This window comes from Garra rufa, chromosome 13, assembly GCF_049309525.1.
Source record: "Garra rufa chromosome 13, GarRuf1.0, whole genome shotgun sequence".
NCBI classification, from domain to species: domain Eukaryota; kingdom Metazoa; phylum Chordata; class Actinopteri; order Cypriniformes; family Cyprinidae; genus Garra; species Garra rufa.
In genome coordinates, this window is record NC_133373.1 from 26011282 (window position 1) to 26038724 (window position 27443).

The following is a 27443-nucleotide window of genomic DNA, read 5'->3' on the forward strand; positions in this document are numbered from 1 at the left end:
AGGAAACCACTATTTTTCTCTTACCGGCTCACTCTGGCTTTCTGAGAAGAAGACCCCACGCAGTCACTGAAGCACTGCGTGAATCAAAGGTAGGCTTGAGATTTATCTTTCTATGAAAACAAACATAGTTTAAGCAACTTTGCAAAACTTTTGTTGCATTTTTTGTAGTTGTTTATTGGACCATATAAACATTTATGACACTCTAATTTCTTCTCTCTTCTATCTCACAGCTTCTGAAAACATTTAAAATACATCCCAATCTTCAAGATGGAGGTCACTGTAAATACAACCATCGAATCAAACTTTTCAAACTTCATCAGGAATCTAAACACCACCACCTCAAATGGCTCTGCATTCGATGAAAATGTGGACATGGCTATCCGCTCGGCATTAATTGTTATTCTTTTCATCACCATGGTGTCTCTTGGATGCACAATGGAAATCTCAAAGATCAAGAATTATCTCTTCAAACCCAAAGGGGTTGCGATTGCAGTTGGGGCTCAATATGGTATTATGCCCCTCACAGCCTTCTGCTTTGCAAAGCTGTTACAGCTGAATGATATGGAGAGTATATCCGTGTTAATTTGTGGGTGCTGTCCGGGAGGAAACCTCTCCAACATATTTTCTCTAGCCCTCCAGGGAGACATGAACCTCAGGTAATTCATTAGACAATACTTTTTTCAATAGTAAACTAATGGAGAAAAAGATGAGCTTCACTTCACTGAGATTGTTTGCTGCAAACAATGCAATAACTTTTAGCAATGTATGGATTTCCTTTAAAGTATTTGAAAAGCTGCTGGGGCAATAACATATCACTAAAGATCAGCAAAACAGTTGTTGTTTTTAGCCCAGATGTTTGCATATACTATAATGAGTTCCCTGTGGTGCTCGAAAAATTTGAGTTTGATTTGTTAAAGGGGTCATGAACTGCTTTTTTGATTATTTTCTACTGTTCTCTAAGGTCCACATATAACATTATCAAGATTTATTACATAAAAACATAATTGAGAAGTAATAGGTATTTTCTGTCCTGTTTTGACCCCCCCTCATTGGAACGCTCTGTTTGAATAGGCATGACGGATTGTAGATTCGAAACTAAACGCCCACTGGTATGATTTGCTAACACTTGTAAGTTAAACAGCCTGCATCCTTCACAGATGGATGCTGCTGTGATTTAGATAAAAACGCATAAGTACTCAGTACATATCAAACTATCTGTAATAACAGACAAAGCAATAGTGACCACGTAATAAAAAGAGTTACTCACAAATGTGTACAAATGGCACAGCATCGTATTTTAGTTTCAATCTTTCTGAAAATCTGTCATCGAATTGTGTTTTGTTTGTAAACGAATCAGCGTTAAAATGAAGTGAACAAAGAACCAAGTTCTCACTGATGTGGTCTAAAACTTCATTAAAATTGATCATCAACTTCATCAACATTTGTCTAATCTTTCCCAATGTTGGGATCAAGAAGGAAGGCAATGCAAAGACTGTGTTTTTCCACAACTTGGTACTGAACAACCATCTTTATCGTTTGATTTCTGCATAAACCTGCGCTTGCCTTTGTGAATCATGGGTGGAGCTAAACAGGTAGTGATGTAGATGCAGCATTGATCTTCTTCTGTGGAGGCGGTGTTTAGCTACATTATTGCGTAATAAAGTGGCACACTCCACAACCTGTCGTTTTGGCAGTTTGGCTTCAATATAAGCTGTTTTTAGACTAATCAAGGGAATTTTGATTTCTCAGTTCATGGCCCTCTTTAAAACCATCCAACTTATTTTTCAACACATTTCATGTGAATGTGTAAGACTTCTCGTTATTTCCCTACAGCGGCTAATGAACCAGAAGAATAACACAGTGCAGTAAACAGTAAAGTAGTTTGCACTAGAAATCAGTGTGTTCATAATTAAGATAATACATTAAAAATGGTAAGGCACACAAAACGGATAGAAAGCAGCAAAACGGGTGGCTTTGTACAGCTAAAAATAGCTGGAAGCAAATGACACCGGAAGCCAGACCCATTCAATTTACAAATGCTGCGCCCGCTCTTATGGGAAAATAATTGCAGTTAATTACGTTATAATTACATTATTTACGGTAGTTAACACTCATTAAATTCCTTTTTGATAAAAAAGGAAAATAAAAGCCCTTTATCCATGGTATATGAAGAATGTATGTAATAATGATGTGATATGGTAATAATGGTAACTTTAATATCACTGATGACAGTCTAGATTATAGTGAATCGATTTGTTCTAAATATGTCCTCTGTCTCTGAATAGCACTGTAAAGTCCAAACCATATTAATATCTTTATTTGAACATAAGCAGTTTTAGTACTTGTGCTCATTAATATAATATATAATCTAATTTGATCTTTTTTCTCTTTTAGTATTGTGATGACTACTTGTTCCACGTTACTGGCATTGGGTATGATGCCCCTCCTGCTCTACCTGTACAGCCAGGGTTTCTCAAACCTGGTGGAACATGTTCCTTTCACTCACATCACTTTTGCTCTGATTATGATCCTGGTGCCCTGTGGTATCGGGATGCTGATCAACTACCGAGTGCCAAAGTATTCTAAGATCATCACCCAGGTGTGTTAATGCATGTATGGAGTGTGATATTGCTTTTATTCAATAGTTCAATAAACAAGGTGTTAACACTGAATAAAGGGGAGGTCACCTTTATCATCTTTCTGCAAAATTTTGCAGGCTAATCCAATCGTATCCATGTGATTGATAGTTTTGTGTGAGGGTAAACAAGTTCCCCATGAAAAGTGTGCTTGTGTTCGAGTTAACAGAAAGCTGCTGGTTTGAAAATGAGACACTGACAATAGAAAGTGAAATTTCGCCTGTGAAATCTTATTAATGTGACCTCCATCAATAGAGCACCAATCAATAGTGTTGTGATGTATGAATCACAGCCCACACAGAAGTCACTTTCAAACCAAGCAGCTTTCTATTGGTTTTGGATCGCATGACCAGATCAAACCTTTTGTGAAATCTGAACAGCAGTAACTTACATGTACAGTGAGGAAAACAATTATTTGGTCCCCTGCTGATTTTGTACATTCACCCACTGACAAAGAAATGATCAGTCTATCATTTTAATGATAGGTTTGTTTGAACAGTGAGAGACAGTATAACAACAACAACAAAAATTATTGCATTTTTGATTTGCATTTTAATAAGTGAAATAAGTATTCGCCAAAACATGACTTAGTACTTGGTGGCAATCACAGAGGTCAGACATTTCTTGTAGTTGGCCACTAGGTTTGCAGACATCTCAGGAGGGATTTTGTCCCACTCCTCTGTGCAGATCCTCTCCATCATTATGGTTTTGAGGCTGATATTTGGCAAACCTTCAGCAAAACCGAACCTTCAGCTCCCTGCACAGATTTTCTATGGGATGAAAGTCTGGAGACTGGCCAGGCCTCTCCAAAACCTTAAGGTGCTTCTTCTTGTTTCGGGTCATTGTCATGCTGGAAAACACATCTACAACCTATTTTCAATGCTCTGGCTGAAGGAATGAGGTTCTCACCCATGATTTGAAGGTGCATGGCCCTGTCCATCGTCTCTTTGATGCGGTGCAGTTGTCCTGTCCCCTTAGCAGGAAAACACCCCCAAAGCATAATGTTTCCACCTCCATGTTTGATGGGGATGTTGTTCTTGGGGTCATAGGCAGCATTCCTTCTCCTCCAAACAAGGAGAGTTGAGTTGATGCCAAAGAACTCAATTTAGGTCTCATCTGACCACAACACTTTCACCCAATTCTCCTCTAATTCATTTAGATGTTCATTGGTGAACTTCAGACAGGCCTGTGCATGTGCTTTTCTGAGCAGAGGGACCCTGTGGGCGCTGCAGGATTTCAGTCCTTCATGGCGTAGTGTGTTACCAATTGTTTTCTTGGTGACTATGGTCCCAGCTGCCTTGAGATCGTTGACAAGATCCTCCCATGTAGTTCTGGGCTGATTCCTTAACGTTCATGATCATTGAAACTCCACGAGGTGAAATCTTGCATGGAGCCCCAGATCGAGGGAGATTGACAGTTATTTTGTGTTTCTTCCATTTGTGAATAATCGCACCATCTGTTGCGATTATTTCCATTTTACCAGGCTGCTTGGCGATGGTCTTGTAGACCATTCCAGCCTTGTGTAGGTGTACAATCTTGTCCCTGACATCCTTGGATAGCTCTTTGGTCTTGGCCATGGTGGAGAGTTTAGAATCTGATGGATCGATTGCTTCTGTCGACAGGTGTCTTTTATACTGGTAACAAGCTGAGATTAGGAGCACTCCCTTTATGAGTTTTTACCTGTATAAAAGGCAGTTGGGAGCCAGAAATCTTGCTGATTGATATGGGAATAAAAATTCTTATTTCACTCATTAAAATGCAATTTATAACTTTGTTGTTGTTATTCTTTCTCTCGCTGGTAAAATAAACCTATCATTAAAATTATAGGCTAATCATTTCTTTGTCAGTGGGCAAACGTACAAAATCAACAGGGGATCAAATAATTTTTCCTTCATTGTATCGGATGTTGCATGCTTCTATAGCTGAAACTTAGCAGCCACAAACATGCCACGAAAGTAGAGCACTGAAAAAGAACATCAACCATATTCTTTTTTTCTATTTTGTTTTTCACTGTGCAACAGAACGCATGCAAGGAGAACTAGCTGACAACGAAAAATCATTCCCACAATCAGCAAGTGTGTGGGTCTTGTGGTTTGGTCTAATCATCTAGTGTCCACGTTCAGAATCGGAACATTCCCGTCTTCATGTCTGTGGTCTCCCAAGATTTGAAAACCATCTAGTGTGTCCCAGGTCTTACTGTCTGAAGAAGTTGATAGTTGCCGAAAGTCAGAGCCAGTCTCCAGATTTGAATTAACAGAAAATTGGGTAGTGTTACTTTTTTAGCTTCAGACTATGATTCCATCCAGTGTCCTTAAAGGCTAGAATACACTACATGGCTTTTAAAGACTGACTCTGACTTTTGGGAACTAGCGTCAACTTCTGCAGACAGTGCATTGGGGGAAAATCAAGAAAAAAATTGTGTAGTGTATCCCAGCCTTAAGTGAATGGAACATGTCCCCTCCCAATCACTGTATTGTATTAACACTATGGAACGCTGCTCAACCACGCAAACTGTTGAATTTTAAATCCTCTGGCTACATGCCATTAGCATGTTAGACAAATTATAAACAATTATTATAGGTGCAATCTATAGCAGGGGTGGCGAATGTCGGTGCTGGAGAGCCGCAGCCCTGTGTAGTTTTGGTTCAAAACTAATCAAACACATTTGAACAAGCTAATCAAGGTCTGAAGGTTTACTAGGAAGCTATAGGCAGGTGAGTTTCTATTAGGGTTGGAGCTGAACTCTGGAGGACTGCGGCTCTCCAGGACCGGAAATAGGCAAGTGATTATTGAGTTTCAAGTGCTTTGAGGCATTAAAGCACATATGAAAAAAGACATTACGTATTATTTAGCAAGTCTGTAACCACCTAAATCAATAATAATAATAATAATAATAAAACATTTTAAGCAAATCTAGGTAATTTACCAAAGAAATACCATGATTTTTAATATTTATGGCTGTTATAGCACCACCTATGGCAGTGGTTTTCAATCCTGGTCCTGGGGACCCACTGCTCTGCACATTTTGTATGTCTCCCTTATCTGACAGACTCAGTTCAGCACATGGATCTCTCTCCTAACGAGATGACAATCTGAATCAGGTGTGTTAAATAAGGGAGACACACAAAATGTGCAGAGCAGTGGGTCCCCAGGACCAGGATTGAAAACCACTGACCTATGGTCTGATCTCCATAAAACTTTGCATGATTGTTTAGAATCTTCTGTTGTTTCTTGAAGTTTTGAGTTTTAATTTAGGATTTATAGGCTTTTGAGTATATTTGGATACACCCCTTTTCTAAACGTCCCTGTTATAACTTCCCAAAGGGTGAAGTTCAACTTTTTTTTATAATAATTGATCTAGAGCAGGGGTGGGGAACCTTGATCCTCGAGGGCCGGTGTCCCTGCAGAGTTTAGCTCCAACCCTAATCAAACACACCTGAACAAGCTAATCAAGTTGGTATTTTTTTTCAGGGTTGGAGCAAAACTCTGCAGGGACACCTGAACCAAAGTCTTAAACTACTTCAGTCTGTGTGCATTGAATTTATTTAATACACAAGTTTCACAATTTGAGTTGAATTACTGAAATAAATGAACTTTTCCACGACATTCTTATTTATTGAGATGCACCTGTATTAACCTTGCCTATTAGGTGCTCAAACTTGATTGGCTGGTGGCAGCCATGTTTTTTGAGAGTCATAGACACTTGTTGTGTAATAGCGCCAACAAGTGGCCAAACATCACGCCTTTTTTTTTTTTATAACTGTGACCTCAGATTGAGCTCTAATATACATGTTCTGAGTTTGGCAAAAATATCTCTTTCCATTAAAGAGTTTTTGTGAAGGCGTATCTGCCTCTGCACTGGTTTGGTTCCTATCGGGTGAGAAACCTATGACTAGTTCATGAAAGTAAGTAGAAAAAAAAAATGCCAACAGTTTAGGAGTTATGAGCGATTTCATACTTTTAATCGCTGTAGCACCACCATCAGGCCGATTGGGGCGAGTCTTGGTGACATTGCAGACGGTGTGAGTACTACCATCCCTCAAAGTTTCAAGTCTCTACAACTTACGGGTTGGTCTGCCCAATCACTTTTAGCTAGAGAAGGCTGATTCTTAGCCATTCTAACAATTACAATAAGGTTTCAGCGATACGCACTTGAACCCCTAATAAGTATGTTCTTCTTTTGTTTTCCTGTTGGCTTGTAGGTTGGGTTGACGGTCCTGCTGATCTCATGTGGTGTCATTGGTGTTCTTGCTGGTATATCTAATGGAGGAAAAATTTTCACAGTGCTGTCTCCTCAACTTATAGCCACAGCTGCATTGATGCCACTGACTGGATTCATATGTGGATATATCCTGTCTACTCTGTTCAGGATGAATGCACCGTATGTATGTCTACTGTATGTAAGGGATAATGTACAGGCAGCCGGTAGTTATCGCAGAAATAAGCCCCGACAGTGTGATCAGGAAGCGGAGCGGAGGGTCTTGTATCACACTGAAGGGGCTTATTTCGCGATAACTACAGGCTGCCTGTACATTATCCCGCTTATTACACGGCTACTTGCCACATAAGGAAAAAAACTGGACATGAATATGAATTTGAAACCTTTTATTGCCATATTTGTTTTAAATTAACATTTTTATCCTTCCGCGAAACGATATAGTACCACGTGACTAACATTCAAACTATGTACGTTAGTAAGACAATTTAAATAGATTAATGTCGAAATTTTCCATTGTTAATTGTGATTGTCCAGTGTTTGTCACAAGATGGCGCCAAACGGTAATCTTTGTTGGCACGGAGGGATTTTAAACATATAAGTAGTACCGGCTATGCGTTATTACTTTGGAGCGGTGATTATTTAAAAAGAACGAACCTGCAAATGTCTCAACTGACCAATCAGAATCAAGCATTCCAAAGAGCCGTGTAATAAGGAATTGTAATGTATCTGGTCGAGATGCAAACCATTCTCAAGATAATTAGCCAGATTGATTTATTGTTCAGTCACAGTGTAGTTTACCTCAGTATCATGTTCTTGTCCTCTTTGGTCCTCAGTTGCAGAAGGACTATTTCCATGGAGGTGGGTTGTCAGAACATCCAACTGTGTACCACAATCCTGAAGGTGGCCTATCCTGCTGAACAAATTGGCCAGCTGTTTTTCTTTCCCGTCATCTACATTGTGTTCCAGATAGTCGAGGCACTAATCCTCATATTCCTGTTCAGATGCCATCAGAGACTGAGACCATCCAAAAACGGTACATGAACTCTATAAACGTATGTTATGAAATGCTGAAAATAGACTCATCCTAAAGCCATCCAAGATGTAGATGTGCCTGTTTCTTCATCTGAACAGATTTGGAGAAATTAAAAAAGTTGCTTTGTGTATCATCATCAAGATTTGGGTGCTCCCATGTTCTGGTCTTCATAAAAATCCATGTTACAATGAGGTAAAAAGACTGAATTAATTAAACTGAAACTAATTAAACTGAAATATATTGGAGATACTCAGATGTTAACAACAGCATCGGTTAATAAACTACTGAATGCGCTGTTCTACTCATTTATGCTGTCTAAACCATGGAAAAAACGTGTGGAAGCTTCTAAATCATATAGAGAAGGACTTGGTAAGCAGGAAAGAGCACAATATTTTGACAAACTAAAGTTAATAGGTGGTAAAGATATGTACGAGCAGTATTAATGAAGATATTAGCCTAATATTTCACCTACCTGACTGGAAATAATAAGAACAAACATGAATGTTAAGATTCTTGCGCTGGAAATCCTGGGTCAGTTTGGCCAACCACAAACAACTTTTGTTCCTCAGAGAGTGTGAATTCTTCTCCTTGATTTGTTATAATTTTTGGCAGTCGATAGTTCTCCAAATGTTTTTCACGGGTCTGACTGATTAGTACAGCCCAAAACATTACAATAATTGATCCTTTCAGCAGCAATAATCAGCAAAACTTGCAAGTTCCATTCGGTTCAGTGGCATTGTGGCATTTACTGCAGAGGAACCATTGGTGAGCAAGTGATTCTAAATCTGTTCTGATGATAAAAGTCATGTAGATCTCGAATGGCCTGAGGATCTATACATTTCAGCACATTTTTATTTTGGGGTGAAATTTTCATTTAAAATGTCTAAAATTCCAGTGCTTAGTGTTTAGTACTTGTTGATTTATTTATTTTCAATAAAATACTGTATTAAAATATAAAAACATTTTTTACCAAGAAACAACGGAGTACACAGCAGTGGAAAGAGCAGCTCAAGGAATTTGAGGTCAAACTACCATGGATCCTGGCGCCACGGCGAATGACGAACAATATCCATGAACAGCTACGTTTTGTTTTTCCTTCGTAAAAAACATACACAACGCTGAACAGTTTTAGTTTACTGTAACAATGTATTGTTAGAATACAGAATACTTCTTTTAACACTTGAAAACATTTGAAAAAGTATTCCTGTTAAATAGTTTTTATGGCTTAGAATGGGGGAATTAAAAATATGGCACCTGTTGTAAGGCTACTAAAAAAAGCAGTCACTTTTCCCCTACAATTAGACACTGCCTTGAAAGATTACTCCACTTTACTTCCACAAATGTCCTTATAATTTACTCACCCCCATGTCATTCAAGATATTCATGTCTTTCTTTTTTCAGTCGCAAAGAAATTAAGTTTTTTTTTGAGGAAAACATTCCAGGATTTTTCTCTATATAGTGGACTTCAATGGTGCTCAACGTATCGAGCTTCCAAAGGGCTCTAAATGTTCCCAGCCAAGGAATAAGCGTCTTATCTAGCAAAAACTCCCATCTCATTTTTTCCTCCAACTTCAAATTAGTTCTACACCACTGTTTTATCTTTTTTTGTAAAGCGTGTTTGACTGTCCTTTCACGTTCACTTTGTAAACACTGGGTCTGTACTTCTGAGCTAGACAAGATGAGCATTTCAGGTTAAAATGTTTATAAATTATAATTTTTTTTTTTAGAAAATAACCCATTGTTTCACTAGTTAAGACACTCATTCCTTGGCTGGGGTCGTGTAGAGCCCTTTGAAGCTGCACTAAAACTACATTTCTTACCTTCAGTCCGTTGAGCACCATTGAAGTCCACTATATGGAGAAAGATTCTGTAATGTATTCCTCAAAAAAAGTAATTTCTTTGCGACTGAAGAAAGACAAACATCTTGGACAACATGGGGGTGAGTAAGTGGATGGAAGTGGATTACTGTTTTATTTGCAACACTTGACTTCTATGAGCAATGGATGTGTAATGCTTTTGTTTTTTCCTTTTTTTGTTAAGGCTTGTACTGTAATTGTTTCATATTATGTGATTTTCAAAATGAGTAACCTCATTACTAACAGCTTTTTAGTATTTTATTAATTTTTGACAGTGCTACACAAACTTTATAATTCTTCAAAAACATTTTCATGTGTAATATTTGTACCATGGTACAGAAAAGTAACATGCATCAAAACATATCCAGACAAAGCCTGACATTGTCTGATTTTTACATCAATACCCAAAAGCATGATATGTCAGAAATATGCTATAATAAAATCTAACCATGTTTTGTTAAATTAAAGAAAAATGCATTGCAAAAAAGCATAATGTACTCATACTAACAAATGCAACATTGAAATGTGTATCCAGAACGAGAAATAAATACATACATATGAATAGGCTTTCATATGATGCAGGGTTTACAAATTTTTCCATGCAGTGTGGAGGGAACTCAGATAATTATTTAATCCTAATTCAGGCATCCACATTACAAACATTTCACACATATATTCATGAGGTAACAAAATAAACACTTAGCTAGCCCAAACTGCACAGGCCGTTTTGTAAAATGTTGAAAGACCTGCAAAGTGTTAGAAACTTCATTTTACTTTATTTGTTGGGTATGAAATGGCTGGCCTTGCTCCTCATTTGTGGCAGTTCTTACACTCGAAATTCGCTCCTTTGTTGTCTCTCATGATTCATACTATTCATAAAACCCTAATTAAATATTTTCAATACACAACAAAGTGTCAAACGTACTCCAAACAATTACGTTTACTGGCTTGTCCATGAACATATTTAAACAATTTAAGACTCTCTCAACATCAGTCGAACCTCACTCTGTATACAGTGATAAAAAATAACCACAACTTCAATTAAACACCCAAAACAGCAGTATATTTCTGATTTAAAGTGACTCTCCTGTCAGATACCTTCCAAACTAGCAACAGAGGCCTTGTTGTGAAACTCCTGGCATGGAGAGAGGCTGTTCCTCCGCTTTCAAGACCAAAACTGGTCAAAGATGGGACAATATTGCTAACTTCAGCAGCCTCTTGCAGTGCTTGACCACAGACGTAACCCTCAGGACACAGGGCAGCGCAGGCTAGTGACGACTGTCAGCAGACGGGGAACGAGATGGTGGAGGACGCTGTGCTGGAGGCGGCGGTGACGCTGATTCAGCACGTGGTGCTTCTTTGGGCCGCACAGGAGAAGCGCTGGGTGAATGGGACCGACTCCTGGAGCGGTTATGTGATTTAGGGCTGTGGGAATGGGAGCGGCTACGAGAACGTGACGTGGAACGCCCTCGGGAACGAGAACGGGATGAGCTATTTGAACGAGACCGAGTTCTGGATCTGCAAGAGAAAATCAAACAAGCAATCAATCAATCAGTGAACTGAGAAATCAAAATCTCCTTGATATTTTGACATCTTGAAGTTTTAGAACTCAAAACTTTCTTGTTAGTTTAAAAACCTATATTGAAGCCAATCTGCCAAAACGACAGGTTGTGGAATGTGCCACTTAATGACATAATAGTGTTGCTAAAACACTGTTTGTTTACTTCATTTTACCACAGATTTGTTTACAAACGAGGCACAATTCGACGCAGGTTTTTTCAGAAAGATTGAAGCTAAAAGACGATGCTGTGCCGACTATATTGGATCCGACAGAATGTCGCACCACACAAGTGTGAGTAACTGTTTTTATTACATGGTCACTATTGCTTTGTCTGTTATTACAGATAATTATTTTTAGATAGTATTTATGCATTTTTTACCTAAATCACAACCTGATCTAATGCCGAAAGCGTACCTGTGGGAACTTTTTCACAAGACGCGGAATATGTACTGCCATGTACGTTTCATGACAAATTCGATATGAAATATCCACTGAGTGGCGCTAAAAGAACGGAACAGATGAATGTACATATGGTATGTTTTATGTGACGTTGGTTTTGTACGCGTCACTGCAGTTTTGACTTGAAATGTCCATTGAGTGGCGCTACAATTTCAATGCTCTGTGATGTTTTAAAGTAACATATTATCTGCTCTAAACCTAACCAACAGCATGAACAAAAGCGAATGTGACGTAAAAACGCAATCGCAAGCATGCCGGTTCTGCTTGTTTTCCAATCTCTCATTTTTCAGCTTTTTTATCGTAAATCATGTTTTTCACAGGATTTTCAGCGTTCCTAGAGATTCCACATCTTTAGTCCAGTTTTGTGCCGGCTGAGCTACCGAGCAAGCTTGTTATGCTCGGAAAGCGAAACATATGGAGCTATAATCATAACTGTGTATGAAAACGATTACAAGTTTCTCGCCGTTTTACCACCTCTACTGTCCATTTCTGTTGGAAACTGCAGTGATATGTACTTATTGGTACGTATGTTGCTTCTTGCGAAAAAGTTCCCAGTAATACGTTTTCATCATGAGGTCTGGTAGGTGAAGGATGTAGGCTGTCAAACATACATAAGTGTTAGCCAATCATAGCAGTGGGCGTTTACTTCTGAGTCTACAATCTGCCACACCTATTTACGCAGTGTTCTGATGAGGGGGTCAAAACAGGACAGAAAATAGTCTATTACTTCTAATTTATGATGTTTTATAGTTGTTGTAAATAGTTATTTATGAGTCCCTTGTTTGTCCTGAATAGTTAAACTGCCCGCTGTTCTTCAGAAAAATCTTTCAGGTTACACAAATTCGTTGATTTTCAGCATTTTTGTCTATTTGAACCCTTTCCAACAATGACTGTTTGATTTTGTGAGATTAATCATCTGACACTGAGGACAACAGAGGGACTCATATGCAACTATTACAGAAGGTTCAAACGCTCACTGATGCTTCAGAAGGAAACACAAAGCATTAAGAGCCAGGGGTGTAAACTTTTGAACTGAATGAAGTATACATTTTTCTTATTTTACCTAAATATCTAATTTTTTCATTTAGTACTGCCCTTCAGAAGCTAGAGAAGGTACTTACATGTTTCCCAGAAAACAAAATAAGTTAAATTTGCCCATATCTTCAAATTAAACAAGTTTTCACCCTCCCGGCTCTTAATGAATCGTTTTTCTTTCTGAAGCATCAGTGAGCGTTTGAAGCTTCTGTAATAGTTGCATATGAGTCCCTTAGCTGTCCTGAGTGTGAAAAGATGGATGTCAAAATCATGCAGTCATTGTTGGAAAGGGTTTAAATACACAAAAATGCTGATAAATCAAAGAATTTGTATGAGCTGAAGGATTTTTCTGAAGACCAGCAGGCAACTGTTCAGGACAAACAAGGAACAACTATCACTAAACAAACACAGCTGTGGATCATTCAGCTAACAACAACAGTATTAAGAATCAAGTGTATGTAAACTTTTGAATGGGGTAATTTTTCATAATTTCAACTACTATTTTCTCTTGTGGACAATATGTATACATCTTTTATGTAAAAGATCCTATTCAGGTCAGTACTGAATAAAAAAAAATAACACGCATTTTGTACGATCCCTCTAATTTTGATAAAATAATTAACATTTTGCAGATTCTGCAAGGTGTATGTAAACTTTTGACTTCAACTGTATATTCATTTTTTTTTTTATTAAACCTTAACAGACAGCTAAAAACAAGAATAACTCACTTTTTCCTGGCAGCCTCAACAAGTTTGATTTTCCTTCCATTGATCTCCTTCCCAGACAACTTCTCCAGGGCATTTTTTAGATCGCTATGAGTAGCAAACTCAACCACACTGTAGAAAGATAAAAGTATTACACAAAACGGCAAAAAAGCAGAACAATATCAATCCAGATTCATGCAAAAACAGTCTTGCAAAGAGAGTAATCTCACCCCTCATTAAGCTTTGGCCGATGGGCATCTGCAAAAGTAACCTCTCCAGCTTGTCTCATGAAATCCTTTAAATCCTACACACACAGTACACCAGCATTCTGAGTTAGCTAAGCAACTCAGATGATCACTTTTACACGTTTTATAAAGTATAAAAGTAACTGAACTATCAAAGTTGGGGTTCGAGAATCTCTCAGCTGATGCTCAAGCCTGGATGTTCAATATGCTCAATACAAACATTAAAATTAGGCTGAAGAAAATTCTGTGTCTGTGTAGGAATTAGTAATCAGAAAAGAACTGTGAAACCTTCGAATCACAACTTGCATTGCAGAGGAGTGAATTTCCCCATTTCACGCTCTTATAAATCTCTATGCAATGCTTTGAGGCCATCCCTGGCTTCTGAACACTGTGTAAACACAAAGACTTCTGTGTCTCATCAGCCAAAATTAACAAGCACTGGAATGAAAAGGAGTGGCGTATCAATCAAAGCCACCATTGGCTTGCAATGCTGTAACATTCCCGGACCCCTGTACTACAAGACTAGTAGAGGAAATATGTGGAGCGGCTCATAAAAAAAGGGCCCTACATTTGATAAAATGTACATTTACATTTACATGGCTGGTGCATTCTTACCAAAACATAAGTGTATACAGTGTGGCAGAGCACAGGGCTTCCCTCCATCGATCGTACCCTATTAGTGCCGTCCCCTCAAGGGCACTGAGCGTGAACAGCGAGGAAGAGATTATAGACTAATACCTGGGAACGTACCCATCGGGCTGGGGCCATTACCTGGAGATTTTATCCTCGGGACCACCAGGGTGGGTGAGTATACCGATCGAAGCCTCTCAAATTACCGAACCCCTCGATTGACTGCGTATGCCAGAGATTGGCTTGTTTCTTTTTTTCTTTTGCTCTTTCTGCCCCTCTCTCTCGTTCTCGCTTTCACTCTCTGTCTCTCTCTCTTTCGGCTCGGCACCGTCACAAACTGTGCTTTGTAGCGGCAGCCGCTGCGTCTAGAGCGAGAGGGCATCACTCACAGAGAGCTCTCATGCGATCGGCGGAGGTCAACTAGGCGTGGGACACAATGGGAGTGGCTTAAGCAGAGAGAGGGGCCCTGTAGGGGTTAACTCCACCATTAGCGAGCTCTTCCATACGACACAACAGTCAGGCTGGCAAATAAAGGGGTGAACAATTGGTTAAAACAGAGGCAAAGTGACTTAACTTTACCGCTTCCTCTTCACTAGCACTAATGGAGTATTTATTATATGACCTTCAATTTGAAATTAAGCTCAGAATGACACTTTTTGCCAGTGATATACATTTAATTAGGTCACTGAATCAATATAATATTACAATTCTATGCATCTATAAAGAAAATCCTTATCTTTTGTCATTTGCTGTGATTGGGAATATAACTGACTCACCAAAACTGGAGAGGAAATCATTGAACACTCACCTGCCAGCTGACTCTCGATGACAAATTCTCCACAATGAGGCGATTCTCTGTGCGCATTGGTGGAGGATTCCTGACAGGTGAAACACTTGAGTTATTGACATGATTTCTAATGTAGAAAATGAGACTAAACTAAACATAGTATGTTTACAAAACCCTACCAGTGCAAACATGCCAAACTGTTTAGATTTATCAGTATATGGGCCATTCTACAGAATTGGTTCAAAGTCAGAGTTGGGGTAAAAAAAAATGTCTTTTACCACAAATGTTGTATGTATGCAAACTGTATAATATCCAAGGTACACATTTCTAATAATTGTGCAGTTAATTAGGGCCCGAGCCCAAAAGGGCGAAGGCCCTATTGTTCTTCTAAGGGTTCTTATTTTTTTTTTTTTTTTATTTTTTTTTTAAACCTTCTGGGCACTTTTGGGGGCCTTAACATACTCAAAAACTCTTGAAAATTTGCACACACGTCGGAATCTGCGGCCATCAGGACGCCACAGAGGCTGGGACCCGGGCGTTGTTCAGGGCCTCTACAGCGCCCCCTGGAACACAGTTTGAAAACTTGATGTACTGCGCACACATACTTGCACGTATTGATATGAAACTCGGTACACATATAGATCTCACTGAGCCAAACAACTTTTGTACTCTATGTCATGGGCTGAACGCAACAGGAAGTGAGATATTTAGGGCTGTTTAAAAAGCGCATGCTCTGGAATTTAACGTACTCCTCCCAGAGTTTCCATAGGATTGTCACCAAACTCGGTCAGCATGATCTCAAGACATTGGGGACGCTAAATTGCGAGGGGATTTTTGATATCTCGAACGGTTTGGCCGTGGCAAGGCGACAAAGTTATGGCGAGAAATGAGAAACAGGAAGTGTCTAATTACTGTTGCACACATTGCTTGATTCTTATGAAACTTCACCAGTTTGTTCGTTGTATGATGCCGATTCCATAAATCTGACTATTATGAGTCAAAGTTATAGCGCCACCAACTGGCAGCAGGAAGCGTGTCATTTTCAAAATCCTTTGAAATCAGCCTCTTAATTTTACTTGATTTTCTTCAAACTTCATCAAAATAATGTCAAAACACGGCCGATGAGAATATGTAAAGGGGTCGATGATAAATCAAATGCTGTTGCCATGGCAACGTGTCAAACTTTAAAATTTGATTCCTGTCTTTTCGAGGCAGATAACATGCTTAGAATTTCATGAAACTCAACACACACGTCAATATTAATGATAGTTAGACACTGGCAAAAGGTCATAAATGGGCGTGGAGCAGGCACTCTATAGCGCCATCTTTTGACAAAAGTTGGGGGGTTAGTTTTTCCTACAGTCACCAAACTCTGTACATATATTGTTCTCATCAATCTGGACAACTTTCTAAATCAAACTCATTAGCTAAGACCAACAGGAAGCCGGCTATTTTGACTTGAATGTGGATTTTTGGAAAAATCAGGCTGTAAACAAATTCACACTCCTTCTAAGAAAAATAAGGTATTCACACCAAACTTTTTTAACATGAAGAGAAGATTCTGAAGATGTTAAATTGCGAGCGAATTTGGGATATCTTGAACGGTGTTGACGTGGTGATTTTTTAAAGATGTAGTAAAAAACATAACCGTAATTTTTTTATATCTTTAAAGTGCAGCATCCAAACTCTTTACAACTTTTTTCACACAGAGATCTTATCATTCTGAGCAAGTGGTGTAAATATCAATTTTATACAAGCTTCTATGAATTAAAGAAAATTAAAAAAAGAAATTAGAAACCTGCTGTCACTCTGCCTGTGCCTGTCTGTGTTCAGTCACCATTGAGTCACTGAAGAGTGACTGAAGGGGGGAGGGGTGTAAGGGAGAGAGACCAGTGGAACATGCTGTTTTGCTTAAGACCATCTTTGAGGAAGATGCACATTGCTGTAGCGTAATCGACATAAATATGTCTGATATTTTGAGAAAATATAAAGGGTCATTAAATCTTTCATTGTTTGTATTTTGCAGTTGTTGTTTTTTATTTATTTTTACTGAACTGTACCATGAACTTGTCCTATTCAGTCACATAGCAAAAGATTAAGAAAAATACAACTTTTAAGCATGAGTGAATAATCTTCATTGTAGACAATATTTTCATAGTGTTATTTATTGAATATAAAATTATAATAATTAAAAATTTCAAGACAAACTTTGACAACAAAACAAACTTTGCTGTTATCTGTTCAAAACATCCGAAAACCATCATTTTAAGATCAGTTATATATATATCGCCCCATTAAAACACTCAACTTGATTTTTAAAGATATTTTGAAAGAATTAAGCGTTTATATAGCACTTTGTGTATTGCTGTACACCCACATGAACTGTGTTCATGTTCATGTTAATTCACAGTACATAAACTAATTTACCTTTAAACAATATATGAATACTTTTTTTTTAGCTTAATATTAATTAACATTAATAAATGCTATTTAATTATTGTTCATGTTAACTAATATAGTTAATGTTAACAAATGAAACTGGATGGCAACATTTTATATATTGTGTGTATGTGTCTCTGTGTTGATTTTAAAGTGTAACCCTTTCAATTCAGTAAACTTAAAATCCAAACTAGCAGAGGGTTACTGTGAATGCATTTGCCAACTGTGCACCGTTTTCCTTATTGATTCTTAGTTATGTAGCGCTTAAGAGTGATGTCTTATAACAGGAGTCACCAGCAAAGCAATATCCACATACAAATTGTACAGATAGGTAACGATTTAAGCAGAAGTGGTGAATGTAATGCAAGCAATAATAACATTTTGTTATCATCATGAATTACATGTTCTTATCATCATCATCAGAATATAGGGAAAATGTTCACATTTGGTTCACAGTTGGCATTATCTGAAGTCCTTGTTGGGGATTAGGTTTATAGCAAACTCCTCCTAGACATTTAATGAAATCAACATTATATTTGGTCAGTCTGATCTAGAGGCCTTAGAGATGTTAAATTGTGAAGATCTTGAGTTTCAGTAAAGGGCGTGTCCGTGGCGGCCTGACAAAGTTTGATGTTTTGCCATGGACATAGGTGTAATAACTCAGCCATAAAATGTCTGATCTGCCTCAAACTTCAGAGGTTTGGTAAGAGTCCTGGCCTGAAGACACCTAAAGGCCAATATTCAGATATTATCATAGCGCCACCTGTTGACACCAGGATATATCATATCTTTCACTAACTCAAACATACCAAGGTCAATCTGCACCAAACTTCATATGTTTGATAATAGTGCTGGCCTGAACACATCTACATGCCATTTATAGGCATAGCGCCACCAGCTGCCAATGGGAAGTTTGGCACATTTAAATGACTTATGACATATTTCTCATATATTTACTGTATTAAAAGCATACTGCCCACCGTTTGCTGTTTTCCTAAAGCCACCGGTCGGCGGTGAGCCCGGGTGCGAGGGCCCGTTCATCGCTGCTTGCAGCTTTAATTCTCATATTGTATTTTTAGAACATTTCAGAATATTTGTCCGCTCCCCCAATTTGTCACTATCGAAACACAATAATAATAAACGGAGCAATTCCAATAGGGTCCTCACACTGCAGTGCTCGGGCCCTAATAACTTAAATTTAGCTGCAAGCAGCAATTACGGGGCCAAGCATTCAAAGGGAAAATGAGGAGCTAAGGATGTGGCATGGAACACCACACCAACTGCAACAATGAGTAAAAGGAAGCCATTTTAAGATGATTTTAGTCAAAACGACAGAAAAATATTGTAGAACGCCTACTGACATGATTTATTGTCTTATTACGTTCGACCAACAGGTGGCACACTTATCAAAAAGATGTGGTGTGTTTAGTGTGAGGTGCCAAAGGCACACACAAAGTTTGGTGTCATTATGTCAAAGCTTTGCAGAGATAAAGCCTCAGAGTCATTTTGGCATCAAGCCTAAAATTTGTAGAGGCGCTGTACGAAAACGGTTTCATCTATCAACATGAAATCCATAACTTTTTGTCAGCACAGTCTGAAGATGATCTGTCTCAATTTTGGTGGAAATCAGATGAACGGTCTAGTAGGACTTCGAAAAAGTATGTTTTCAACATGAATCAAAATGGTGGAGAGGAGGTTTGTCCAACTGTAGCATAATTGGTATCCATGTTGTCGGCATGACCCAAGGAATATTTTGAGACCACTTTCATTACAATAGGCTAATGCAATCTACGTTTATTAACATTTTTGGAAATTTCAAAATAAGTAGTTAATGAATGGCTTATTACTCTTGACCAATAGGTGGCGCTGTTACCAAATTGATGTCTAGTAATCAGTGTGAGGTGACAATGCCACATACAAAATTTGGTGCAAATATCTCAAAGCTTTGCAGAGATACAGCTTCAGATGCACTTTGGCATCTTTTCAGCAAATTCGTTAATGCGTTAAATAAAAACGGTTTCGAATATCAATCAGAAATCCATAACTTTTTGTCAGCATGGTCTGATGATGATCTAAGTCAAATTTGGGGAAAATCAGACTAACAGTCTAGGAGGAGTTCGAAAAAGTAGGTTTTCTTCAATAATCAAAATGGCGAACAGGAAGTTTGGCAAATTATGGCATAATTGGTATCAATGTTCTTGGCCTGACCCAAGGAATATTTTGAGATCACTTTCATTACGATAAGACATTTTTCTAATAAGTGATTAGCATTTTCCTAAATTTCCTTATAACGTTTGACCACAAGGTGGCGCTGCCACCAAACTTTTTGAGTACTGTCAGGGCATGGTGCCGAAGACACATACCAAGTTTTGTAACGATACGTCAATGCGTTCGTAAAATATAGCATTTTATAACAAAATTCAAAATGGCCGATGCCCAAAATGGCTGACATGGGAAAATTGGATATGGTTGGACTCGGCATGCTCCTCCGAATCTAACGAGACCAGTTTTGAGATTTTTGGCCAGACCATTGAGAAGTTATAAGCTAAAATAGCCATTTTTCATATCTCCTAACCACTAGGTGGCACTGTGAAGAAACACTGCAGGTAGCCTCTGGTCATGCTTGTTATAACACAGACCAATCCAATGTCCAATCAACTTGAATTCCATAAATTTTTGCCACCATGGTCTGAAGATGCTCTGAGCCAATTTTGGTGAAAATCAGAAAAACCGTCTAGGACGAGTTCGAAAAAGTAGGTTTTTCAAACAATTAATTATAGAAAAAAAACTAAACCTTACAATTTTTGAATTTTGGTATTCATTCGGCTCGGCATGACCCAAGGATTCAGAGAAAAAAAGAATTTTGATTTTGTGGCGTACGGCTCAAATGTTATTAGCAAAAAGAAAGTGCAAATTTGGACAAGTGGTGGCGCTAGAGAGTTTGAGTTAGAGACTCCAAATTGGCTATGTTGACATTTCAGACCGTCCTCTATCAGTGTGCCAAATTATACAACTTTCCCGCAAGCGGTTCTATGGGATGCCATAGACTTCAAGAGCGGAAGAATAATAATAAGAAATCTAACGGATACAATAGGTGCCATCGCACCTTCAGTGCTTGGCCCCTAATTAGAAGGATTACATTGACCTATTAGGATTTTGCTTACATCTTCCTACTTTCTATATTATTAAATTGTTAAATCAATTACAATTGTAACAATATTTCAAATGTGTTTTATGAGATTTGTTGTATTTTGAATACAATTTCTTTTTATAAAAAGGCAAAAAGTTGATCATACTGATTTTAAACTCAAGTTTGAATATACACTGAACAAGACACATCATAACATCTCAGTTGATAATTCAGTTTACTTTATTTTATACAAATAGCATAAAATAACCCGTAGCAGATCTATACAGGTGGAGCTGGGGAAGGTGGAGGGTTTTAGAGGAACTCTGAAAGCGCGCTGCGAATAACTCGTATAACTCTGTGATATCATCAGTTACGTTAACAACCCGTCAGCCTGCGTCATCTAGAGTTTCATGGCAGAACTAGGTATTTTAACATTTAAACATACTAAAACACTAATAAAACATACTAAAATATAAAAATCCTTTATTTCTTCAAAATAAAGGATTATGTGTTTCCTTTTGTCACTACCGAAACAATGATGACATGTTTTGGTCATGACTATCAATTTTATGGATAACACGCTAAAAAAAAAAAAACAAAGATGTCACTTCTCCAAATATTTCGGTTGTGACTGTTTCGGTAGTGAAAATTTTAGTTACTTTTGAGCCTAACTCAAACATGGTTAGCTCACATGGTTAGCTAGCACAGTTCTGAACAGTTCGATCACATATAAAAACTAAATGTTATGGAATAATTCCCAAAAAGTATTTAATTCTATTTGTTAGTGACATTCTTTAAGTTACATCCAGATTTTTCATACTTTTGAACACATATACATGATGGGGCCTATCTACTCACCATGTAGCTACGAAAGAGGGGGACTCATATTTTCTGATCATAAATGTAGGGGTGTAGTTAAAATCAGTCTCGGCCAACAGACTAAAACATAACTTGTTTCTGTAGTGACTAGGGCTAGGAATCGATTCCAAAAAAAAAAAAATAGATTCCTCGATTTCCAGACGTTGGGAATTGAGAGTTTATTTCAAAGGTTGAAATCGATCCTATTAAGGGGAATTGACTCCTCATTCAGAGCCTTTTTCGGAAAGGCTGCATCCTACAAATGCTGCACACATTTAATTCATGAAAACAAGCTTAAAGAAAATGAGTCTGTACTGAGATCATCTGAATTTGAAGATGTAGCCTTTCGTTTGAGAAGCACCATTCGCCTCCCTCATGCTCGCTAAAAGTGATTAAAAGTCTGATTCGTTTCGGATAGATATGAGTTTGATAAACCAGTTAAAAGCAGTAAAAAAACGATTCGGAGGTTATTTTGCAGTGGAACTGGCTTATGTTGTCCACAATTTTAAGTGCTGCACAACAGAATTGATCATGCTGTGATTGAGGGTCTTGATCTTATTTTAATCTAAAATAGGCCTACTAATTTTAAAATATTTCTATCAGCCAATGATAATTCTAAAAGAAAATGCCACGAGCATAGATCAGTGGCCGAGAGTGCATATGATTGACAGATAAACCACACAAGTTAATGTTTTTGGTCGTTTTGTTTCAGTGTACAGTTTGTTCATTTTGTGCAAAACATACAAAGTAAACTTTATCATGAAGCTGAACTGTGCACATTTATTTTAGACACTTCATGTCTTGTTCAATTCATGTGATTAATGCATGTCCCTGTTGAGCTGTGGGCTATGACTAATTTCACTGGCAAAGCAGACTAAATTGTAATTTATATATTGTCATTTTTTATAAATAAATCATCATATTATGAGAAGGATACTTTGTACGACCTATATATCCTGTAGTCATGGCTAGATTAGCTTCTTTCAATCTAAAAAAACAAGAATCAAAAAAGAAACCAACATGTAGGAATCGATTCTTGGAATCGAATCCCATCGATTCCAGAACCAGGAATCAGACTCGATTCCAAAAATTTCGGAATCGAACAGCCCCAGTAGTGACATGTAAATGCCAGACACATTTTTTACATAAAGTTTCATAATTGACAAAGAAAATATAAATTTTTTTTTTTTAACTTTAAAAAAAAAAAAAAAAAAAAAAATCAAAAAGATGTTTTTAAACACAACAATGGAATAAAATGCTTAAATTATTTCTAAATTATCTAAAGTTGAAATTTAGGGGTTAGGGTTCGGGACAGCCACCTCCCAATTGCAAGTACCCACTAAATGATGATTTTATATATATATATATATATATATATATATATATATATATATATATAAAGCTTACTGATATTTTAAATATTATTGTGGGTTTCAATAGATAATAAAAATGATCTCAGTAAACATCTAAGATTTGAATAATTAAATGCTTTTATAATGTGTTTTTTGGTTGTGGGACAGCAGTTTGCACCAATTCTGTAGAATGGCCTATAGAAAATTTCAGTCAAATACAGTAAAAGCAGTAACATTGTTAAATACTATCACAACTTTAAAAAAAAACAGCTTTCAATTTGAATATATTTTATTTAATTCTATTTAATTAATTCTTGTTATGGCAAGAAACATCTCTTATTACTGTCAGTTTATAAAACAATTGTGCTGCTTAATATTTTTGTGGAAAGTCTTGATATTTTTTTTCCAGGATTCTTTGATGAAAAGACAGTTAAAAAATGTAATTTAATTAAAAAAAATATTTTATAGATTATAGATTTTTTGTAATAAGGCCTTAATGTTTTGATCCATTTAAAGGGTTAGTACACCCAAGAAATGATAAATGAAAAAAATGCAGGGTCAAAAAGCTCTCGGATTTCATAAAAAATATCCTGAAAAGGTCTTCACATTTGGAAAAACATGAGGATGAGTAATTAATGATAGAATTAGGGATGGGCATTTCTGATCATATTTCATTCCGATTAATCCACAGGTTTGAGAAACGAGTACTCGATTAATCGGGGGTGGAGTTTAAGCAAGGGGCAGGGCGTTTGCATCACAGTATACAGTAAACATTTAAAAGAAATAACAGCTTTTTCTACATGACGCATTGTATATAAAATTAATCACATAGCCTAGATACATGAATATGTAAATGTTATATTACAAATTGTATTTATCTACACAAAATGCATGTGAGCTTGAACTACGTGCCAATGATAAAGTAGTGGATGCGCTTCTCCCGTTACTTTAAAACAACGGCAACTGAAGCCCCGCAAATTTTTAGAGTCAATCGATCGTCATTTTCATGCTCGATCGTCGCTGATGGGTTCGAGTAATCGATTAATCGAGTACTCGTGCACATCCCTAGATAGAATTTACATTTTTGGGTGAACTATCCCATTAATGCATCCTTTCTGAATTAAACTATTAAAAAATAAATTCTTACTGAACTGAAACTTTTGAATATTTAACCAAAATTGACCCCTACCTCCGGCTGTCCTGGGAGCCACGAGCATACCGACCAGGAAAACGTCCTCCACCACCACCACCACCACGGCCTCGGCCCCCACGCAGACGGACACGGGCATGTTCAATGGTCACCCTGCAATCAAAACATCCCTCATACAAGTGTCTGCTAAGTCTCAGGTAAGCACGGTTCTGCTAAGACTCCAAGACATTCTTAGGTAATTTTCCTTACCCTTATTGCTTTTGGCCTGCTCACTAAGATAGTTAAGGCTGTTCTGAAACAATATGCATTGAGAAAAGCAGTATAAAAATAGACCCTGATTGAAAATATACCTCTCGTTGCAGAGCTCTTTCCCATCAAGCTCATAAACAGCATCTTCTGCATCTCTCGGATCATCAAATTCCTGCAAGAAAGAACAGAAGATTTACATGTGAATATTATATACTTCAGTTGTTTAGAGACACGTTGCCATTCTTTATCTTTTGTTAATTTTTCCTAATTACTTTTCCCATTAATATACTTAATATTACAAAAAGTTTGTTCAAATTTGTTATTGCTTAGTTCAGTGTTGCAAATTTACATTATATACATTACAAGTCAAAAGTTTCTGAACAGTAAGATTTTAAATGTTTTTTTAAAAAGTTTCTTTGCTCACCAAGCCTGCATTTATTTGATTCAAAATATAGCAAAATCAGTAATATTCTGAAATATTTTTACTATTGAAAATTATTGCTTTCTATTTGAATATATTTTAACATAAATCTAAATTTTCAGCATCATTACTTCAGTCTTCAGTGTCACATGATCCTTCAGAAATCATTCTAATATGCCGATTTGCTGTTCAAGAAACATTATTATTATTATTATTATGAATATTTAAAATGGTTGAGTATTTTTTTTTCAGTATTCTTTGATGAATAGAAAGATCCAAAGATCAGCATTTATCTAAAATAAAAAGCTTTTTTAACATTATACACTATACCATTCAAAGAGTCATATATATATATATATATATATATATATATATATATATATATATATATATATTTTTTTTTTTTTTTTTTTCATTTGGGAAAGAAATGATAGAAATTAATACTTTTATTTAGCAAGGATGCTTTAAAATGATCAAAAGTGATGATAAGACCTTTATAATGTTACAAAAGATTTTTATTTAAGATAAATGCTATTCAGAATTTTCTATTCATCAAAGAAACCTGAAAAAATCTACACGGCTGTTTTTTAATAATAAAAAAAAATGTTTTTAGCAGCAAATCAGCATAGAATGATTTCTGAAGGATCATGTGACTGGAGTAATGATGCTAAAACTTCAGCTTTGAAATCACAGGAATAAATTGCATTTTAAAATATATTCAAATAGAAAACAGTCATTTTAAAAAGTAAAAATATTTCAGAATTTGACCGTTTTTGCTGTACTGTGGATCAAATAAATGCAGGCTTGGTGAGCAGAAGAGACTTCTTTAAAAAACATTAAAAACTGTACTGTTCAAAACCTTTTGCCTAGTAGTGTACACTATTGTTAAAGAATTGGGGTCAGTAAAATTAGCTTAATATTACATACAAGGTTGTGTCTCAAAACGAGGACAGCTGTCTACCATCACAGGTGAACGCTATAGGCATCTCAGTAGGCTTTGAAACTCAACCTATGTGATATTATTAAAGCCATTGGCATGCATATAGCATGTTATTACATAACACTGACATGCATAGAGCATGTTATCACAATATTGTTAAATCGTCTACAAAAGGCAAAACGTACTACAAATCCGAAGCCTCTTTTCAGGTCAATGTCCCTGATTCTTCCATAACCCTTGAAGAACCGCTCGACGTCCTTCTCTCGAGCAGAGGGGTTTAATCGACCGATGAAAATACGACAACCGCTCATCCTGCTTAAAACAACCGCAAACAAGTTAAAACAAACGTATTATAATGATACTGTCATCCTGCGAGTGTCAAACACCTACGCATTTCTGCAACAATAATGGCTCGAGGCCACAACCCACATCCAGAGAGCGCTCATTAACGCCTGCTGAATCGCTGCACAAAATAGTCGTTTAAACAACACATCCCTTAAAAACTAAATTCCGGCCAGTTTGAAGATGTACCGTCTCAAGTACGTACCTCTACCTGATGTTTCTCCTCTGAATGTGTCGTGCCTGTGTGAACAGCCCCCTTAAACAAAATGGAGTCAGTGTTGAGCTGCGAGCGACGCTCAGCGCTGATCTGAGATCAGTTCAAAACACCAACCGCTGCACTACTGACAGAAACACTACGAATGCTACTGTGATTATTCGCTAATTTAAACCATAATGTAGCTATCTACGTATTGTGAAAATTATGGAAAAGATATAAAACGTAAGGCTGTATTAGTGTAGTGTAGTTACTAATTTTCTATATTTTTTTCCGAGCATAAAATATATTTGGATGAAACGGCATGTATGGGCCATTCTACAGATTTGTTTCATCAGAGTTGGAAACGTCTTTAAAAAAGCCTTTTCCCAAAAAATTTGTATGCAAATTGTATAATATCCAAGGTACACATTTCTAGTAATTGTGCAGTTAATTCTCATATTGTATTTTCAGAAAGTTTTGGAATAGGCCTATTTGTCTTCTCCCCAAATTTGTCACTACTGAAACACAGTAATATATAATTTAATTAGAAGGGGTACATTTACCTATTAGGATTTTGCTTACGTCTGCATTGTAAATATATATTTTTGCTATTTTATTACATTTTTTCAGAGGTAAATCATTAACAATTACATTTTTAACAATATTTGATCTATCATTTATGAGATTTGTTGTTTTTTTGAATCAAATTCTTCTTTGTAAAAGGCAAAAAGTTGATCATACTGATTTCAGAGTTAAAGGAGTAGTTCACTTTCAGAACAAAAATTTACAGATAATGTACTCACCCCCTTGTTATCCAAGATGTTCATGTCTGTCTTTCTTTTCAGTCATAAGGAAATTGTTTTGTTGAGGAAAACATTTCAGGATTTCTCTCCATACAATGGACTTCTATGGTGCCCCTGAGTTTGAACTTCCAAAATGCAGCTTCAAATGGCTCTAAACGATCACAGCCGAGGAACAAGAGTCTTCTCTAGCGAAACGATCGTTTTTTTGTTTTGTTTTTTAATTACAATTTATATACTTTTCAACCTCAATTGCTCGTCTTGTCTAGCTCTGTGTGTACTCTGTGTAGAGATTAAAAAGTATATAAATTGTAAAAGTTTTTAGAAAATAACCGATTGTTTCGCTAGAGAAGTCCCTTCTTCCTCAGCTGGGATCATTTAGAGCCATTTGAACATGCATT

At 37.0% G+C, this 27443-nt stretch overlaps 2 protein-coding genes across 5 annotated transcripts; one reads left to right on the plus strand and one right to left on the minus strand.

The window, feature by feature from the left end:
• Positions 1-10316, plus strand: slc10a1 (solute carrier family 10 member 1). Its single transcript, XM_073852983.1, has 6 exons — positions 1-89; positions 231-656; positions 2395-2599; positions 6839-7017; positions 7689-7888; positions 8863-10316. The coding sequence occupies exons 2-6, from the start codon at positions 268-270 to the stop codon at positions 8907-8909; spliced, it is 1020 nt and encodes a 339-aa protein (XP_073709084.1). The 5' UTR covers positions 1-89; positions 231-267; the 3' UTR covers positions 8910-10316.
• On the minus strand, positions 9985-26381 carry srsf5b (serine and arginine rich splicing factor 5b). Of its 4 annotated transcripts, none has more exons than XM_073852984.1 (8): positions 26252-26381; positions 25890-26016; positions 24445-24515; positions 24134-24247; positions 15187-15256; positions 13734-13807; positions 13528-13635; positions 9985-11262 (listed from the first exon to the last, which is right to left on the minus strand). In XM_073852984.1, the coding sequence occupies exons 2-8, from the start codon at positions 26013-26015 to the stop codon at positions 11013-11015; spliced, it is 813 nt and encodes a 270-aa protein (XP_073709085.1). In that variant the 5' UTR covers position 26016; positions 26252-26381; the 3' UTR covers positions 9985-11012. The 4 variants fall into 4 exon arrangements, 2 of the variants coding, with proteins under 2 accessions (XP_073709085.1, XP_073709086.1); XM_073852985.1 differs by having other exon boundaries at positions 25890-26019; positions 26252-26371; XR_012357547.1 differs by lacking the exon at positions 9985-11262 and adding an exon at positions 14520-14899 and having other exon boundaries at positions 13573-13635.
• Positions 26382-27443: the final 1062 nt, after the last annotated feature.

Bases quoted from the DNA above. Each gene is read 5' to 3' on its own strand.
- slc10a1 (XM_073852983.1), top strand. From the start codon at position 268: ATGGAGGTCACTGTAAATACAACCATCGAATCAAACTTTTCAAACTTC. The intron at 7,018-7,688 runs GTATGTATGTCT...TTTGGTCCTCAG, and splicing joins CTGTTCAGGATGAATGCACC to TTGCAGAAGGACTATTTCCA. The intron at 7,889-8,862 runs GTACATGAACTC...TTTTTTACCAAG, and splicing joins ACTGAGACCATCCAAAAACG to AAACAACGGAGTACACAGCA.
- srsf5b (XM_073852984.1), bottom strand. From the start codon at position 26,015: ATGAGCGGTTGTCGTATTTTCATCGGTCGATTAAACCCCTCTGCTCGA. The intron at 13,808-15,186 runs GTGAGTGTTCAA...CTGTGTGTGTAG, and splicing joins CATCGAGAGTCAGCTGGCAG to GATTTAAAGGATTTCATGAG. The intron at 11,263-13,527 runs GTGAGTTATTCT...TTTCTCTTGCAG, and splicing joins GTTGAGGCTGCCAGGAAAAA to ATCCAGAACTCGGTCTCGTT.